This window comes from Strix uralensis, chromosome 15 (assembly GCF_047716275.1).
Source record: "Strix uralensis isolate ZFMK-TIS-50842 chromosome 15, bStrUra1, whole genome shotgun sequence".
Lineage (NCBI taxonomy): Eukaryota > Metazoa > Chordata > Aves > Strigiformes > Strigidae > Strix > Strix uralensis.
The window spans coordinates 16,195,423-16,215,064 of record NC_133986.1 but is presented as its reverse complement, the minus strand read 5'-3'; the positions used below and the strand labels follow the sequence as shown (position 1 = coordinate 16,215,064).

At 39.5% G+C, this 19,642-nt stretch overlaps 1 protein-coding gene across 4 annotated transcripts in view; it reads left to right on the top strand.

The window, feature by feature from the left end:
- Positions 1 to 240: 240 nt before the first annotated feature.
- ABCC8 (ATP binding cassette subfamily C member 8) overlaps positions 241 to 19,642 on the top strand; it is a 78,835-nt gene continuing 59,433 nt past the window's right edge. For 2 of the 4 annotated variants that reach the window (XM_074884749.1, XM_074884751.1), the window contains exons 1-7: positions 256 to 403; positions 1,772 to 1,913; positions 4,599 to 4,720; positions 10,341 to 10,507; positions 12,730 to 12,972; positions 13,827 to 14,018; positions 18,765 to 18,929. In XM_074884749.1, the coding sequence (XP_074740850.1) occupies positions 256 to 403; positions 1,772 to 1,913; positions 4,599 to 4,720; positions 10,341 to 10,507; positions 12,730 to 12,972; positions 13,827 to 14,018; positions 18,765 to 18,929 (1,179 nt within the window). Of the gene's footprint in view, positions 404 to 1,167; positions 1,274 to 1,771; positions 1,914 to 4,598; positions 4,721 to 10,340; positions 10,508 to 12,729; positions 12,973 to 13,826; positions 14,019 to 18,764; positions 18,930 to 19,642 lie in introns of those variants that run through there. The other 2 variants (XM_074884748.1, XM_074884750.1) reach the window with 2 other exon arrangements.

Here is a 19,642-nt window from a genome sequence, read left to right as displayed (position 1 = left end):
CCCACCGGGAAGGGGACACGGGTTCCTCCCGCCCGCGCCCGCCGGCCCCTCCGCGCCCCGCGCAGCGCTTGGACCCCGGGGGCGGGGCCGCGGGGCGGGGCGTAGGGGGGGCGGGGCCGTGGCCGGGGGCGGGGCCGGTCGGCGGCCGTGGCCGCCGGTCTCCGCAGGTGCGGGCAGAGCCGCTGCCGCGGAGCCCGCGCCGGCCCCGCCTGGATGTGCGCGGAGGCGGTGCCCGGCTGCGCGCAGGGTCCCGCCATGGCCTTGGCTTTCTGCGGCGACGAGGGCAACTCCACCGCCTACAACGTGGACCACGGCGTGCTCAACAACGGCTGCTTCGTGGACGCGCTCAACGTGGTGCCGCACGTCTTCCTGCTCTTCATCACCTTCCCCATCCTCTTCATCGGTGAGCGCCTGCGGAGGGTCCTTGCCCTCTACGCCTGTGCCCTGCTTTCTGTGCCCCCCCCTTTTCCTCTGCACCCCCACCCCGCTCTTGCCTCGTCGTGTGTGTGCGTGTGTGTCCCCGCCTTGCTTTGTCCTGCCGTGGGTTCCCCCCTGCGCTTTGCCGCGCCCTGTGTGCCGTGTCCCCCCCTTCTTGCCCGGCCGGCCCGGGCCTTGCCCGCCCGCCTCAGCGCGGGGAGGCTGGGGACTGCGGGGGGGGGCTCCGGTCACCGCCTCTCCCCTGCCCGTCCGCTGTCCGCGCCTCTGTCCGCTGTCCGGGTGTCTGTCCGCTGTCTGGGCAGCGGTGCCCGTTTCCGTCTGTCGGGGCTTTCCCAGGTGGGGCAGCTGCGGGGCTCCCTGGAGGTGAAGCCCCCCCCTGCGCCGGGGACGGACGGAGGGAGGGACGGATGGATGCTGGAGGAGACTGCAGGATTTCCCTGCAGGTTTTGACTAGCATCGTGGGAAGCGAAAATAAACGTGCTATTAAAAACCAGAAAACCTGGCAAGTCAGTCTTATGTTATCGAATAATGCTCCCTGCGGTTCCAAAAGGGTTGCAGCAGGCGGGCAGCCCTCCTCGTTACGGGTGGCGACGAGGGGGGTGCCCGGCTCTGTAACTCTTGCCGTATCGCAGCGGTGTTATCTGGTAACATAAAAGCGGGGTTACCAGTAGGTGGCCCGGTGGTTTAATACGTGCGGCTGTCACCACTCGGCACCGCTCTCCTCAGCCTGGCCTGGCCTCTGGATAGCCATGGCCAGAGCTGTGTGACTTAACACTCGCCTCTCTTGGTCAGAAAAGGTCCGGAACTGAAATAACAGCACAACTGTTAAAATGGGGTCAGCTGAAGAACTAATCTTTGTTTATGTGGCTTTTCTCAGTACTGCTAACTTTTATCTAGATCAAGAGAATGAGTTACTTTAGAAAAAAGAATTGTAAGATAAGGTGTAAATTCTTTAGTCAGATGCATTGAAGCAAAGAAAAAATAGTGTTCATATTGCAGCATTTGTGTGTGTTTGTCAAAATGTTCATTTGTTGTTCATTTAAATTGTTGATATATTTGAAAAATGTTTAATGCATATAAATGCTTGACAGTAAGTTTCTAAAAGTATAATGATTTAAGGCTGTGTCCTGTCTGCATTGTTGATTTTATTCTGTATGAAGTGAAGCAATGACAACACAGTTCTGAAAATATTCAAATACACACACGTTTAACAGCACAGTTGTGTCAACTTGAGTACACTACTTTGCTAGGTATATGCTTTTCTGTATGCAGGAGCTTTGCACATCACTCTTGTTGGTAAGAAAGCTCTTTATAATTTTCTTTTCCTGTTTAGGATGGGGAAGTCAGAGTTCCAAAGTACATATACATCATAGCACATGGCTTCACTTTCCTGGCCACAATTTACGCTGGATATTGACTTTTATCCTCTTGTTTGTGCTGGTGTGTGAAATTGCAGAGGGCATAGTGTCTGATGGGTAAGTGCATGTCTACCTTCCCCTGATAGCACCGAGTGTTTTAAAGGTTTTGGGGTAGGTATTTTCTCCCTGTCTAAATTCTCATCTAGAAGCATATTCCTTGTGGTTATAAACATGTAATCTGTATTCTTGGTGATTAACCTACCGACCTTGTATCAGAAATTCCACAAACCTTGCCAAATTGTGTACACACGCACAACTGACCTTAATCATTTTTAGTTCAGCTTAATGACACTATCTTTCCCAAGGGTAATCATAGATAAATCCTAACAATTCAAGCAGATGGTGACATTTTCATGATATGTTTTCTGTCCAAGGACCCAGTCCCACAGTCCTTACTAGGCAGAACTCCCATGTGCACAGCAGGTCATATCATTCCCCTGCAAACTGAGTTCTGTTCATTTTAACAAAAGGAGTGGATCTACTGGGCCTTATCTCACACCCCATAGAGTTTCTTCTGATATTTGTGCTACCTTGAGCAGAGCAGCTCACATTATATGAGCAGGATCCATCATCTGTTATTCATTTTAGGATGTCTTTAAACAGTAATCTGTGGGGGAAAATTATTCCAAGTGCAACAAGTGATAGAGTGATTTATTATGAAAAAAGCTAATGTTGTATAACAATGACTATGATCATCTTCCTCTAAAGAAAGGTCTGATTTTCATAACTGTTATGAATTTGCAACCCAAAGGTTATAATAAAGTTGAAGTTCCTTGTTAAATAGAACAACACCTCTCTGTTTAGCCATCCATATAACAACTATCCACCAACCAGTGGGAAAGGCACTGCAGTATTCTGCTCTAGAAGCTGATATCATCATTATTATTATAACTTCTCTTAAACATATATAAATAGGATGTTTCTCAGTGCCAGGTTTTTTTTAAAGGGAATTTTTCTCATGCTTATTCAGAGTTATCAGAGTGTGGGATGCTCAGAGCAAAATCTCTTGCTTTGATTTTTTTTGTCTTATTTTGCTCTTTAGCAATCCCTCTCATTATGTTTATTTGCTATTCAACTTGACTCAGAACGCTGCTGCTGTTAAGTAATAAGTGTCACCTGATGAGAATCAAAGCTTCTAGCTGTACTGGGGGAGTGCCAACCCACAGTCGTGCCTCCCGAGCACTCAGCAGCCTAATGAGCGCTCTAGTGAATAAAAGCAGATTTTGAGACTCATCAGCTTTCTAAGACCAAAATGGATCATGTTGGTAAGTCCTTTTGACAGCAGTTGGATGCCAAAGGCTTTGACACCTCAGCAATAGATGCAGTCTATTGGAGGTATGGTTATATAGGGGAATTCCAGCAACTTCTGTCTGTGCAATAAATAAATGCAAAAAAACCTCCCACTCCTGCAGTGTTACCTACTGAAGCTTAGGCTGCCTGAAGAAATATGTTCATTTTGTTTGTTTTTCCTTGCTGAGAATTCGGCCCTGATGTACAAAAACCCCTGGCATTAACAGGAATTCAGAGACTGGAGAATCTTTTCTCATTTTGCTGTATACACATACAGCTCACTGTCAACAAGAGGAGTTAAGTGTTTTTGACACAGGTTGTCAGCGTGGCTCCAGCCAGCTCTGTAGAGTTCACCACAATGTCCCTGTGAGGGAGGGCTTTCCTTTCCTAGTGCAGATGTGGGAAGTGGTCCTCCTGAGCTCCAACGGATCTGTTAGACATTTGGGATGCTCTGCTCTCAGACATGTGATGTCCTGTGATGATCTCTAGCTCCCTGACAGCACAGCCGCCTTTGTGTCTCCAAACTTCGCAAAGGTAGCTTTTGCCACAGCAAGAACAAATCCACAGGTGCTAATTTATTTTCCATAAGGTTCAGAGGACAAGGTGTGAATTTCCCAGAGCGCTTGTGTCCTGAGGACTTCCTCTTGGTGCCTTTTCTCCTGGAGCTGGTTGGGGGACAGAGGAAATTGTACCTCTTGACAGCACAGGACACTCCATTACTTTTGTGAAAGAAAGAAGAGGGGAGAAGGAGAAGATGGCAAGTAGAAGGAAAGTGCAGGGGTGGAAAACATGATTCTACCCACATCTGCACAAACCAACAACATTACCCAACAATTCCCATATTCCCAAAGGGCTGTAGAGGGCAGGACATCCAGCACGGCTACCTGAAGCAAAGTGTCAGGAGAGTTTTGCTTTGTAGGACAAAACTTCAGGGTATGTGATTCTGTTGTAGGTTTTGTTTGTTGGCTTGCAGTCACTGAAACCAGAACTCACTGTAAGTAATTCCCATGCTGTGGTGCTGTTCCTTTTCCCAAACTGGAAAAAGAAAATGAAACATTTCCTCAAAATGTTTCTATAGAAAATCTTAAACTGTGCTGTCAGTTGGTCTTATCTACATAATTTGATGGACAGCTCCCAATCTAGTTTAGCTTAAATTAACTTTTCTCGTTTTGGATCTGAGCTGCTTATCCTAATTTAAATAACGTTCCAATTGATTTCAGTAGGAAATAGGAGTACACACATTTCATTTTCAGCACAGGGGAGGAACTTGAAATCCAACTATGTGATTTAGGAGCATAAATCCAATCGAAAATTGGAAAGCTTTACACCCATAACTCATTCTAGAAAATCCTAACATCAGGGCTGGGTACAGGGTACAATTCATAAATTAAAAGGGAAACATTTAAATAAGAGGGTTTGATTTTAATAGATGTTCCTTTTTTTCTTTTTAAGGGTTTCAGATTCACGCCATTTGCACCTGTACATGCCAGCTGGGATGGCATTCTTGGCAGCCATCACATCGGTTGTCTATTACCATAATATCGAAACATCCAATTTCCCGAAACTGTTAATCGGTACGTCTCACAGCTTACAAGACTGGGAGGTGTGACTGTGGTGCTGTGTGTCTGTTCTGTGATGGGTCCCTGCAGTCTCGGTGCTAGCTTGTATGAATAAAGCTACACCTGTATTCTGGTCTGCTGGTTGCCATTACCAGACTCAGTTCTGAGTTTTCCTGAAACTTCATTGTTTTCAATGCTTTTAACTTCTAATAGCATTCTGTATGGTGTTTTCTGGGATCCAATGGGCTAACAGCTTCTCTAGGAAAAGCTGGATTTGTGGGAAAAATAGCACATCAAATTCTTAACTCTAAAAGCAATCCAAATCCCCCTGCTTGTCAGCACATTGCATTTAAGCATAATGTAAGATCGAAGCCATCTCCGTGTGTGTGGTCTATTGAAATACACAGGGAGTCAAGGAAAATGAATGACATCACTGACTTTCAGTATGTACTATTTTGCCTGCTGCTTCTTGCTTCCTGTTCCTAAAACTCCCTTTGTAAACTGCTTTACGACCTTTTGAATGGAAAATGCTGTGTCTAAGAACTATACATAGTATGGCTTATTTTCTGCAAAATTGCAAATAAACTGTAGCTAGCTATAGAAAATCCATTACTGCTGACAATCATGCAGGTGGTGACATGTTCTCTACTGTTTAAGTAGATTGCGGGCTGTGATGTCTACATGTGTAGTCATCCTGTTAGCTGTTATTTCTTTGGTGGTCCTGGCTCATCAAATTTTGTTTGAGCTGGTTTTCTGTATTAATGGATCCTGCTTGTGCCATTGAAGCTCTGTGTATCAAAGTTCTGTTCTAGTTTTTGTCAGGTGGTAGAAAGTAAGTAGCAACTGGATTTGAGAAAGCTTTTAAATACTGAAGATTATTTTGAACTGCATGTTGTGGTAAGTGAGCATCCTCTTCTGCAGAAGGAGCCTGTAACTCCTGTAAGAAAAAAAAAGTCATTCCCCATCAAAAACTTTGGATTTCTATCTAGGCTTGGCAACCTTTATGTCTTCTCATTTGGGACAGCTTTTCTTCTTGTACTCTTCTTTTAAGTAGGACATTTTTTGTCTTTTATAACCAGGTGGGATCATTTAGTTTTTAGTAAGTCAACACAGTCTATTTAATGCCTTCTCACAGGACTAGACCTTATGTCTCAGGAAAGCATTGCTAGCCTGTTACAATCACCTGTGGAAAGCAAGAAGTGATTTTCTTGGCTTTTGGGTTTTTTGTTATTTCAGATGTATAAGGCAGTGTTTAATAATTTAGTGTTGCTACTGCATTCCCGCTGTTAAGTCATTGAGAAGGGTAGCACAAATTTACAGCTGGTAGTTGATTACCCATTTTTGCATAATCCTTTCTCTGTAGAGATTTCTCTTTTATGATAATTTTGTTCAGTAGTTAGAGTGCTGATGCTGGATAAACTCTGGACAATACTTGAATAGTAAACAGTTATACCAGTGAATACCAACATTTAAGTAATAGTTATTGATCCTAAAGTTAATAATTATAAATTTTCATTTTGCAAGAATTTCCAAGGAATAGACTCCTTTAGAAAATCTAATCTTAATAGCTAACTCTTAGGCAAAAAGGAAAATCAGACTACCATGGTCTTTTCCACTTAGTTGGTCTGATTTGAATTTTAATCCAAATTCTTCACAAGCTGATGGTCTTTGATTTTTATTTTATTTTTGGCTTTGTTTTTGTTTTGTTTTAATTTGTTTGCATTTGTGAGAGAACCTAAGACAGATATTTCTGGAAGTCTCCGGCCTTTATTCTTGACTGCACAAATTTATTGTTAACTAATTGCGAGGATTGTAATCTTTCAGTGTTAATTGCAACTACTTTGTATTGACATCCGGAACTACGCAATGATGACTTTATGCCAATTAGCCCAGTATCAGATAGTTAAATTATACCTATACTCAGCTGTCAACCCACTAGAGTGCAGTGTGGCCATGAAGCAGATTTCTTTTAGAGCCTAATACAAGTGAAGAAAATGGGAACCATGAGGAAAAGCTTAAGTTGGTGATAAACTTTTTGCTGACGTATGAGAAAGGAAACCCAGAGAGGGTTCTTCATTAGTAAAATGTAGAGAAGATCTAATATTACACACACACAGAGTAAAGTAGGTGGCCTGATGTGGCATCTTCTGCTGCTTCTGAGCATCGGTGAAGTTCCACCTAACTGCAGGACATCATCTGCCCCAGCTGCGGGATCAATGCCTACAACTTGCAAAGAGTTGGTAGCTGTACAAAGCAAAGTCTAACGGAGCCTTATCCAAAATTTACTAAATCCAGTGGGAAAACTCTCACTGATGCAGTGCAGAAGACCCTTAAAGGTCTGTTCATTAATTCTGAACAGGATAAAATTTTCCAATCATGTGAAACTTTGAGATGCTTTCTTTTTTTAAAACCTTTTTCACTCTGTACCTTAAAGAAACCAAGTTCGTTTGTAGTTCTTCATGAACAAGCAAGAGGCAGATACCATAACAGACCTGGGGATTAACACATTCCCTTGGGGTATGCAAGACAGGGACACAAAGTTCCTGTACTGATCCTGCCTTTCAGCTTTTATTTCCAGGCTGTTGGCTAATTTGAAGTAGTCATTCTTACTATCTCTTATCAAAAAAAGTTGACAAGGTTTAAAATATTTATTCTCTGAAGCTAACGGTTGAGTCCAGGGTCCCTGCTGAGTGTCTAGACTATTAGAACACTTTGATCTGCTCTGAATCTGTTTTCCTCTGTATGGTTTTGACCTGTAATTATATTTCATCAAACATAGCTTTTCCAGTGTAGCACTGTTTACCAGGGGACTCTCGTAATAGTGCTAATTTTGGTGCTCTTTGCACAGTGTTGCAGAATGGATGCATAACAGTTGTACAGTTTAGCAGGACACATTTTAGAATAGTTTTCATTCTGAATTTTTTCATTCTGAATTGGAAAATCTGCTAGCTTTTCAGTGTACAAAATATGTAATTGAATGGTAGCATCTGATTGCATTATTTTTTAAGTTTATTTGTTTTATAGATAAATTAACCTCAGAAATTAAACAGTAAGAGAAAATTATGAAATAACAATAGGACTTTGAGTTTTTAATCTGAAAGGGATAGTAGTATCGCAACATGTGACTTTTTTTTTTATTATTTAAGAAAATTGTGGGGGGTTTTTTTAACCAATCATAATTACAGGACTTCCTTATCATTCCTGACAGTAATCTAGTTTTCTAATTTAAATTTCATGTACCTTGACAGTGTAGTTAATTCCCTTGGAATTAGTTTATTGTTTAAAATGGAACTTCCTGTTATCATATAAATATAATGCTTATTGCTTAGTAGACAAAATTTCTCTCCAAATAGACACAAATAAATCCCATCCAGTTAAGTGTGTGGTTTTTCAAATCTTGGGCTTAATCCAATAAAGGTGTAGAACAGTTTGAGTTCCACATTGCTTAATTTTCAGCAGTGAGAATCTACACCCTGGTGTTGTGGGTTGAGGTAGCTTACACGGCCCAAGAAAAAGCGAGGTTCTTCAGGCTGCAGGCATCTAGAATAGATCTAAAGCAATCAAGTAAGTGAAAGCATGCCTCTGTGATCTGATCACTGGGCACTTCAGGCTAGTGGAAGGTCTTGGTGATAATTTCTAGAAACTCTCAGCCAATATGCACTCACCAGCCAGATGATAAAAGCACAGCTTAAAAGAAAGAGCCATAACTATATTTTCCAAGGAGCCTTATCTTGAGAGACCTGTGAACATCTGCCAGATTAGATTATATACACTTGTATACAAAAGTGAGAAGCTAAGTCCAAATGCTTCTAGGAGGTATGAGAGTGGGAGGTCAGTTATCACCTGAGAATGTTACATTTGGCACTAATACTTGGATAAAAGGTAAATGAATGTTCCAATAAAATAATAATAATTTTAAAAGGTCATATAGATCCTTATTTACATCGTAAATAGGAGGATGGCTCTGTCAGTTCTTATTTCTAATTCTAAGAGCTTTACATAGATTCCAGTTGGATTGGTTGGTTTTTTTAGGTGTCCTCTGCTGGTGCAGATTTTCAGTGTGCAATGTTTGCGTAAGCCCTCTTTACTCGAAGAAGGATGTTTTCTCAGCCTGTTGAAAAAAGAATGAGACAAAACACAAGGATTAATAGATAAAAGTAGTTAGGAGTAGAACCACGTGGAATGTATTCTTGGATGAAGTGAGATTTTAATCAGAGATATTGCAAATAGGAAGGAATAGTGCCTCAAAGGCAGGAAACAGTCTGAAGCAGGATGAGGAGATTAGATCTGATGCAGTATAAATTGGAGAGATGGTAGGAAGCCCCACATAAGAAGGCTATAGTTTTATAAGAGGGTTTCTGTAAGTATGTCTCTTAAATTTTCTCTGCAGCTGCATCAGCCACTAAAATACAGTGCTGAAATACCTGACCTCTTAGTGCTTTCTTCTTACAAATTGGCCTATTAATTTTAGAGTAAGATAGACTCTCTTGGCAATGTCTTAATGCCCAATACTCCTGTACTGTTCCATTTACTGTCCTCATTTAAATGAGAGTTTTGAAATTGATTTCCGTAGAAGCAGGATAGGCACCCCCAAATCCCATACAGACTCTCCGGGTTGAATTGAGTTTTGCTTGGAAGGTGCATCCCCACGGGGCTTTCTAGAGTGCTTCAGGGTAGCTGGAACACCACAAATTCTTTGCAGTTTTTGCAAGTTCCTGATGATTATCCATATTTGTAAGTTAGACTTACAGTTGCTAGTGGCTTGGCTGAAGACTTTCTCTGGTGTTGCAGCAAGACACCCGGAAAGCATAAATACATCTTTCTTGGCAGTTAGAGCATATTCCAGCTGTTGCACTATGACAGATACAACAGCAATGAAAGATTCATGTAAAAGAACATAACCCTAGAAGGTATTTCCTTAAGCATGGGGAACAGGAGCTGGCTGATGGAGTGGTGAATGGCATGGAGTGTGTTTCCAAATCACCAGAGCTTACTGCAGGGGTTATTTATCTATAACTGACAGTAGCATGAGCACTTTTGGACAGGAAGGTCAAGCAGAACTCCAAAAAGTTAACGTTGTATTCTACGAATGCCAGAACATCCTTCCTTGATGTACCTGTGTATGCATTATAAATGACATATATGGAATTTGTATTGAATAGAATAGAGCAGCAGCAGTTTGGAGAAAATATTTTAGTATCTGTTCCTGCACACATCCCAGAGATCTGCCAGAGAAATGAGATCAATTTTCCTTCAAGCCAAATTCATAGCAATCTTGTGGCTTTAACCAAATTTCAAGAACATCATTCACAGCCACCTTGACTTGTGGGGCAACTCCCTCCCTTGAACTCATCATGCGGATGCATGTGTACAACAGATGGAAATTTCCTTCAGCAGATTTCACTTTGTGAAAGTTTCCAAATATCACTTAATCTAATAGGAAAGGAATTTGGAACTAACATTATCTTAATATTTTCATGTTTCTGGAATTGAGTTAGGCTTCTGTTTTGACATGAGAAAGGCCATTCTCTGGTTTTATATAGTCTTGTTGCATTCTTTCTGAATGAATATTTAATACTGCTATTGTATATTTTTGCAACTGTGAAGCTCATTAACTTTTTTTTTCCCCCTACAGCATTGTTATTCTACTGGACTTTAGCTTTCATAACTAAAACCATCAAATTTGTAAAGTTCTGTGATAATGGGGTTGGATTTTCGCAGCTTCGCTTTTGCCTCACGGGACTCCTGGTTGTTCTATATGGAATGCTACTAGCTGTAGAAATAAATGTCATCAGGGTGAGGGTAAGTTTGTATTGTAAAAATCTCCTTCTGTGTGTTTTGTTGTTTTGGCTTTTTTTTTTTTTATTCCCCTTTCTGGATACTTAGTGTGAAATGCATTTCTAAATGACAGAAAAAAATCCAGTTAGAAATAGAAATATATTTGAAAATCAAAGGTTAATCCAATTTTATTAGGCCAGATGAATCCATAATTTCAAAAAATGCCAGACTCCATTGTAGTTAAATCAAAATGAATTTCAGCTGTTCAACTTTGTTTTAAAAATGTCTATTATGATTCACAGTTGCAGTCATCAGAAACAAGTATTTCTGGTGCAAGGAAAGACTGGGTGGAAGGAATTGTCAGCTCTGTCAGAGAATATCTCAGACACACAACGTCTCTCATTTTCCAGCAATCGCAATAAGGGGTTTACTGGGGCAACTGGGCTTGCTATCTAACCTCCCAGTTATGTATATATCTTTCATCTGTGGCGTCTACAGTCATCATCCAAACTGAGAGATGACTTTGGAGACTACTGGATAGATAAATGCCAAAGTTCTTCCCTTCACCTGTCCCTGTGTGCACAAATTAAACTTAGTCTTAGGAGGAGAAGAAATTTTTCCCTGAAAAGTTTCTTGCTGCTTCCCTCACATGTAGGGAAGCATGAGTATGTGAACTCTTTCCAGTAACGCGTTCAGCAATGTGAGTTGTGTCTATCACATATTTGTTTTTTTTCTGATATTCTTGGGGATTTTGTGTGTCTATATGTTTATCTGATAGCTTAGGACAAAAATATGTCTAAAAGCAGCCTTTTCAGTAACATTTTTGAAAGAAAGAGGAATGAAAACCTCAATGCTGGATATTCAGTATTTATATCATAAATGAAAAAAAGTGCATTGGTTTATGGGAAAAGTGAAATTCAAATGTGATGTCGGAGGGACTTGCTCATAAACCTCATAATAGAACTGAATAATTAAATGAGATTTATTCACTGTGGAATTATAGGTCACAAAGAAGAATAAAAAATGGTCACTGCCTATTGTCATCTTTTTTTTTTATGCTGTATCTGTTTGATTTTGAATTATTAAAGGATATCATTGATGCATAGAATGAAGTACCCAGCAGTATGGATTTTTTTACTGCCTGTTGAATCTATGGCAGAGTTTGGAGAGCCAGGCTTGTTGCTGCAGCTGCTGAAGGAAGGGTTGGGATGCATGGAGAGTTGGCCTCTGCTGAGGGGAGGTGGGGAGAAAAAGAAAATAAGGGGTGAGGCCTATATGGTAGCAGAAACCGGAGACGTTGGCCTCACCTTTTTTCTCCTGCCTTCCCCCATCTTCTTCCGGAAGACAAAAGACTGACTTGTTTATATTTCAATCCCAATTGTACCTTCTCCCTTCCTTCTGCTGTTCCCACTGTTACTCTAAATGGCCTTTCCCAACCCCAGCACCATTTTTTCTAGGATCTGTGAATTATTTCTCCAGATATGGCTGGATAAAAGATAGCATTGAAGCATATCTGGAAATCCTACTAAGATTAATAGGATTTAGGTAGAGTCATGAGTAGAGATTGAATGAAATACATGATTGAGTACTTTTCAGAAGGGAAAGGTGTATTTTTAAGAGGCTTGGCTTTTCATTCCCAAAAATGAGTGATGTCTGAAGAAGTTTTATCTTGACAACAGGAAATCGTGAGCAGTCTGCCCTCTCTCTTTTGGCGTTTAAGCCAACAAAAGCATTTGTTAATGCCATCTGCACTCTCTAGTTCAGTGGTTTCCCAGACCCATACAAGACAGCACAGGCAGCTCCATATTCTGAGCTGACTAGACGTGAGGCAGTGTGGTATGGAAGATGAATCGCTGTGATAGCCTCAGGGCTGTTCCTAAGCTAAACATGTCCCATGTTGCGCTGTCTGGAACTCAGAGCAAGAGGCTGGGGCTGTACTATTTTAAATGTAAGGTGTATTTTTTCTACATGTATTTTTTTTCTACAAGTATGCAAATTTGCACCCCAAGAACAAATGTTTAGGATTATTTATTTCTAGACTGGATGCCTCTGATTTTCCTCAGCACCTGAGGAAACTGGATTGCTGTATTGGATGGATTTGAATGCTTAAGTTCCTTGAGTACTTTTGAGAAACCAAGACTGATTCATTGATTATCTGCAATGTCCTTTATATCTTATCTGTTCTGTGTGGACTTCTATTTTCTCTGTATTTAATGTGATTGTTTTGGTATTTTTCTGAATTTCAGAGGTATGTTTTCTTCAAAACTCCTAAAGAAGTTAAACCTCCTGAGGATCTCCAGGACCTTGGCGTTCGATTCTTACAGCCATTTGTGAATCTGTTATCCAAAGGAACATACTGGTGGATGAACACATTCATCAAGACTGCCCATAAAAAACCAATAGACCTGAAAACCATAGGCAAGCTTCCCATTGCTATGAGAGCTGTGACCAATTACATTCTCCTTAATGAGGCCTTTGAAGCACAGAAGGTATGCAAAGCATGGAATTATGTCTATCTGCTTACTCAGTGCTTGCATTTTTAATTACTTTTTATGCTATAAGCATGATATAAAATTATATAAACAGACATCATGCAAATGAAGTATCCATTAACATAGCTTTCCATATACGAAGAGGTCACATACTCAGCTGTATCTCCTACAAATAATGAAATTTCTCTACCTAAACATGTCAAACACATTACTAGTTAAACGCATGTAAAATTCATATTACCTGTATTTTGATGTGGAAAGTAATTATGGACTTTATTCACTGAACACCATTATCGTTCTTCCTAATAAGACCCTGGAATCATTCAATTACAGAATCAATATTAATGAGGCCTCACAGGACTATTTTTTCCATGTTATTTCACTTACAGTTTGTCCATAGGAGAATTCAGGGCTGAAACTACCACAGCTCAAATTCTGTTTGACTCCCTGGTGAGACCTAAGTGTATTCAGGATCTTAAGAGAAGTATTTTGCATCCTGTCTAAAAAGAGTGTAGGTTTCCAGTCTCTATGTTCACAGGAAAACAAAACCTGTCAGTTCTCCCCTTTTATTCTTTCTCCCCCAGCAACCCACAAAGAACACACTTATTTGATCCCTGTTTAAGGAAGGAAAGAAATCATGGTTCTTTTTGTGAAGTGGAGGAGAGTATAAATGAATTCTTTGTTCTGACTCTATAAAAACAAATGAAAAAATAATTATAGTTCCTGTGCTTTTCTAGCTCAAAGATTGCATCTGGTTGTCAATGAATTAAAGCAGGGATAAAAATACCAATAATTTATCAGACCTGAGGTTAATGTATAACGTAATCCCTACTGATTTTTTTTATTCCAAGCAGAACAAAAGGTCATCGTCTCCACAAGGATCCAGATCAATTTGGCGTGCTCTCTGCTGTGCTTTTGGAAGACCCTTACTTCTCAGTAGCACATTCCGTATTCTGGCTGACTTGCTTGGATTTGCTGGTCCGCTCTGCATCTCTGGGATTGTTCACAATGTTGGAAAAGGAAATAACACCATTCGCCCACAGGTACTGTCAAAATGTCATAAAAATAGAGGAGTCAAAAAAGGTAATGCTACGACTATGTATTATTTGACCTCAGTAAAGAAAGTGACTGCAATGTATTTGTGAATGCTAGAAATGACAGTATGTATGTACTGTCTATTATTCATTTTTATATCTTGATGGGGAGCAAAATACATTACCCACGCATCTAGTCAGGCTTGCATTCTGGAAAATAACCTCATTCGATAACGGTCAAGCATATCCAGAATCCCATTAGTATCATAAGGATTTTAGGTACAGTCTTGAGTCGATATTGAATCAAGTATATAACAGAGTGCTTTTCAGAAAGGAAAAAGTGTTTTTAATAGGCTTGGCTTTTCATTTCCAAAAGTGAGTGATGTCTAAGAGGATTAAAGCAGGCTTTTGTCATCACAATAAAATGCCAAGTAATTTAACTGTGACAAGGAATTTGCACTAGTATCTTTGGGGGGGTTGGTTTTGAAAGATCAACTGAAACATTTTTAAAGGATGCTACTTAAATGAATATTCGTCAAGAAGAAATGGACATACATCTTGATTAACTAAAAAAACCAACCACCTAACTCAGGAAGCATCTTCTCATTATAAGGTGAGGTCACTCAGGTTGGATTTCTATGAGAAAATCAGTTTATTTCTGCAGTACACTTATTGTTTGATATAAGACTTTATTTCCAAAGTCCGTTGACACTAATGGAAATATACCCATTCATGCAAGTACACTTTGGATTAGGTCCACTGTAAATATTGAAATACATCAGATGCATTGCAGAAAATTTAACAAAGGCCTCAGGCTAAAATGAATTGGTTATCTGTTTTGCAATTCTTATCCTAATATTTGGAAACTTTAATACAGCAAGAGGATTCAATGGAAACCAGTTAAAGCAGGAAATGAAAAATTTAGGACTTTAGGGCTATGTTGTAGCAAAGTACTGTGGGAGCTTTTGAGCTCTGCTTCTTGATAATTTGTTTGGAACACTGTTTCAGCTGAAATTATACCGAATCACAATTTATGGATTACCCTATTTAATTTTCCTATTAAAGTGACAGCTTGTGCTTCTCTGTGAGAAAAGCTCAGGTCTGGCCCAGATAGGCCCTAAAGAGAGCCTCATCCAACCTTGACATCCTCCCTGTGTCTAGCTAAGCGGTAGCCTCACCGCTGTTGTCATTTACACCATTTGGAGATCACCTGACAGCAATATTCACTGGTGGTGGTAGTCCATGAGTGACACTTAAGGGTATATTTTACCTTTGCTAAAAGGCCTCCACAAGGCTTTTCCTTCTGTTTTGACCTGGTTTATACACCTTGTTTTCTGTTAAGAGGCTTAATTACCTTTACATTTGAAAAGATGGATGAGGTGAAATATCTTTCTAAAAATGTATGAAGGCTTTCTATTCAAAGCATCTGAAACAGACTGGGGTGTTCAGGAAAACTCCCACATGTATGCACATACCTAGCCAACTGGGTCTGCTTTGGGAAAAAGTACACCAGCTCTACTGCTAGGAATATTATACCTTTACTTGTAATGAGTCAAAAAAGGAGAACCTTGTCTTACTGTTTGCTCCTGAAAGCTACATATGTTGAGAAACAAGCCTTCTAAAACACTGTCTTATGAAGGCAAAGATAAGGTGGGGGCAATCATTGTTTGTGTATGATGTGCTGCTGAGTTTGAGGGTGTTGAAGAGAATTGCCATGCAGTGGGACAGATTCAGACAAGCAAAGTAAGCTGTGAGTACTGTGGAGAGTGTCTTTTACCCATCCCTTAAAGTGGCATTTCTCCATTTTAAATAGTTTAGATTGAGGAGATGTTGTAATGAGTCAAGTGTATCTTGCAAACAGAAATTCTGTTTATGAAACTGAAGGCAAAGAGATAACTCCGAAGATAGAATATTTGCTCATTCTTCAGACCCTTTGTGACAGATATAAACTACCATGGAGCAGGAGCTCTGAGATCACGTGTGTGTCATGGGCAGTATTAACTGCTTTAGTTAGTGCCGCAGTTAGTCAGAGCGCGACAGCATCTTAAATTCTGTCACGCTCTTCATGTTTATTTATAACTCCATTATCAATATTTATGGCCACACAGGAACATTCCTATGACATGAATTTCTCTGAGTGTTAATCATTTCACACTGAAGAGGAGACTAACAGAATTTTGTATTTTGCTGGTAGCATCTTCCACATTCCAGTGTTAGGATTAGCAGTTCCAGTATTAGGAGGATCTGCTGACATAACACATTCTAATGATACACCAAACTTACATGCTTACTATTTTAAAACCTCTAGAAGTCATAGGTCCCAGTGTAGCAAAAGGTCCAGTATTGATATTTAAGACTGTGTGAGTCTAGGGTCTTTAAGTATTTAGATAGTAGCCTTTTGCTCAGCCTGTTACTGGTTAGAGCCTACTGGCACTTTAAAAAAGTGGTATTATCCTGAAGTCATCAGGAAGGTGGGACACTGAATGTTCCCAGAGCCATTTCTGAAAATAAAACATCTAATTAGTTCCATCAAGCTTGTCAAACAAGGTTATTTGCCTTATATGCAAAAGGTTTAGTAGATGTTATTTCCTTGTGTTTCCTGCAAGCTGACAAGTGTACGTAGGCAGCTATTGTAGTTTAAACACATAGATGCTGTGTGACTTTGTAAACCATAATGGCCTGATAATGCACCTGAGACTTGGCAAATATCTTGGCGCTTTCACCAAGTGTGCGTGTGATGTTTACGTTTGTGGTTCATGATTGTGATAATGCTCTAGTGTTTCTCTTTGCTGTCGAGTTAGTATTTTTGACAATCACGATCTCCCAGTGTCGCAGACTTATATGTTGTTCTAGCTTTGCCTTCATAAGAAGATTTTTTTATATTTTAATGGGTTACAGAGATGCCACTTTTTCCTGGATGACCCTATATTGGAATAAAAAGAAATTCCAGTGAAGAACTGCTAAAATAATAGCTGACCTCAGAAAGGGTAACTCAAAGGAAAGATTATCACTGTTGCAAGTTAACAAAATATGTCTGAGGTGAAAACATCACAATTGTAAACAATCCTGGTTTTCCCCAATGTGCTTTTCCTTCTTTTTTTTTTTTTTTTTGGCAAAATCACTGAGTTTTGCAGTTAAACACTGTTTCACATTCTATTTGTATTTGGGTATGTGAGTATATATACACTGCACAGGAAACAATAGTGTTTCTTAAACTTGTACAGTTAAGCACCAGGGGCAGTTCTTCCACCTTACATGTGCCTAATGCTTTATGCTTATGAGCATAAATATTAAAGAGTCTGAAAGATAAATTGGATGCATCTAATTGGCCATGGACTTGGCCAATTTGTGAATTTCTCTTCTTTTCTGCTGTCAAGGCCTTACAGGTAGCATGGGAGAAGACTTGGCTGTACTTGTAATTTTCCAGACATGTCGTACATTTTCTAAAGTTTTCAGGCTAAATGTAGAGCCTTGAGTCTTCCTTCTTATTCTTCAGATTTACAGCAAGAATAAATTTACAACCACAGTTACCTCTTGCTCAAAAGTGTCAACAGCAAGTTAAGTTGATTTGAAAAGCTGAGCTTGTAAGACTGTAAATAATCTGGAAGAAAGACTTGCTTTTACTGTACCATAGACTTTTAGTAGTATATAATGCTGCTGTAGCCTATTTGAATAACTATGGAATAAGTAACAATTTAGGGCTTAAAATCCCTTTAAGGTACAAATAACTAAATATCTGAACATAATTGCTCTTTTAGCTGGCTCAGCCTCATCTTATAAAAGCACAGTTTTAAAAACTAAGTTTAGCCTCTCTATTAACTTGTCATGTGGGGTTTCTATAAACAGTTAACTGTAAGGTGCTGATCAGATCTAATAAAATGTACAGACAGTGAGAATTTGTGAAATATAGTTTATTAAGTGTTATAGCAATCTTGAAAACATCAACAGCAAAGAAACTCTGTAGGCAAGAAGAAACGTGATGAGCAAGGAATACAGCAGGAGTGTAAATTACAAGAAGCCCTCTGAGAGGGAATAAAGAGACCTCTTCCTAATTTTGCCTTTAATGGCAGCGTAAGCCAGCAATCAAAGTTTTGAAGGAGTAAAGGGGAGAAAGAGGAAGGCAGACATTTTAGTATCAGAAGGCTTCCCAAGGCAAGACAGCCTCTCAACTAGTTGTAGCACCAAGGGTGTCTGCTTCTTAAATATAATCTAAAATAAATGCACTGCTTTCCCAGTAAGCTATAGACATGCTTCAAAGTGCACTTCTGTGATCTCATGAACTTACTGGGAGGTAATGACCATAAATAAAAATGCTGAACAAGATGCTGCAAACCAAAATAATGTGCATAGTTCCAGGAGTTAAAAGGATATGTTTTCAACAAGTTGTGAAGGTCATTTGAATGTTCAGTAACCTGAGGTGCTAAAATAAGAGGACTAATTTCTCCAAAAGGATATTTACTAGTTCTTTCTGACAATGGGCAGTGCACATCTTTTAGCCAATGACCATATGGAGTTACTCAAAACATCCTACAGTTTTGGAAGGATACCAGAAATCATATAAACATCATTCTGCATTTAAAGAAAGTTTACTGAGTTGGCATATGACTGTTTCCTTGAATTGATAAACTGTGAGGTTTCAAATAGGTTGGGAGCACTTTCAAAGAAATAAACTGTGGTTATCTCTGCTTATTAATTGTGCAAAACTGGTAATTAAATTACTATTACATCTGATTTCTAACTTTCTTTTTTTTATAGACTAAAATTCTTGGTGTTTTTTTTATTTCGTCTCAAGAGTTCCTGTCCAATGCTTATGTTTTGGCTGTACTCCTATTTTTTGCCCTTCTGTTGCAAAGGACATTTCTCCAAGCATCCTACTATGTTGCTATTGAAACAGGAATCAACTTAAGAGGCGCAATACAGGTAGCCAATATATTATTAAATATGCTATTTTCATACAATCATACATGTATTTGTGAATACAAATTATAATCAGAGTTGTAAAATTCTGAAATGCTTCTCTCCTGAAATGTATTGAATGTAACTGTTGCCATTAAAGATTGTGTTAACTTAGACCTACCTGCATTCTCTTTCTTCTGCATCTTATTTGATGATTTTATATAAACATTTATTTGTAATATTGAATGCTGTATTTCTGCTTACCTTTGAGCATAAATTTGCTGACAGTGAAACCAAATGTAACTTTTGAAAGAATTAAGTTTGTGAACTACATCTCTCCCATCTCAAAGGCACATTTTTGCAACATCCCATGCAAATAATACAGCTTTAAAATGTCTCATAAATATACTTTGGACAAAAGGATAGGTTGTATTCCCAATGCATGGAGTAGTGTCTTATTCCATGGGTCATGCCACAAAATCTACCAAGCATTGCGGAGTCTGCAATTACTGAGCATAAGTAAGACTGGTAAAATGGAGTCCATAATCATTGTATAACTGTGAACAGCAGATCAAAGTTTTATGTAGTATACAAAGATCTGTGCCTGGAAATGAGAGAATTAGGTGTAAGATTACAGTGTGGTATTGCCAAGTGCACTGGCTGAAACCTACCCTCTGACAGCTTGAAAGCAGCTTTATAAGTCACACTATTTAGCCACTGAAGCTACATAGATCCTG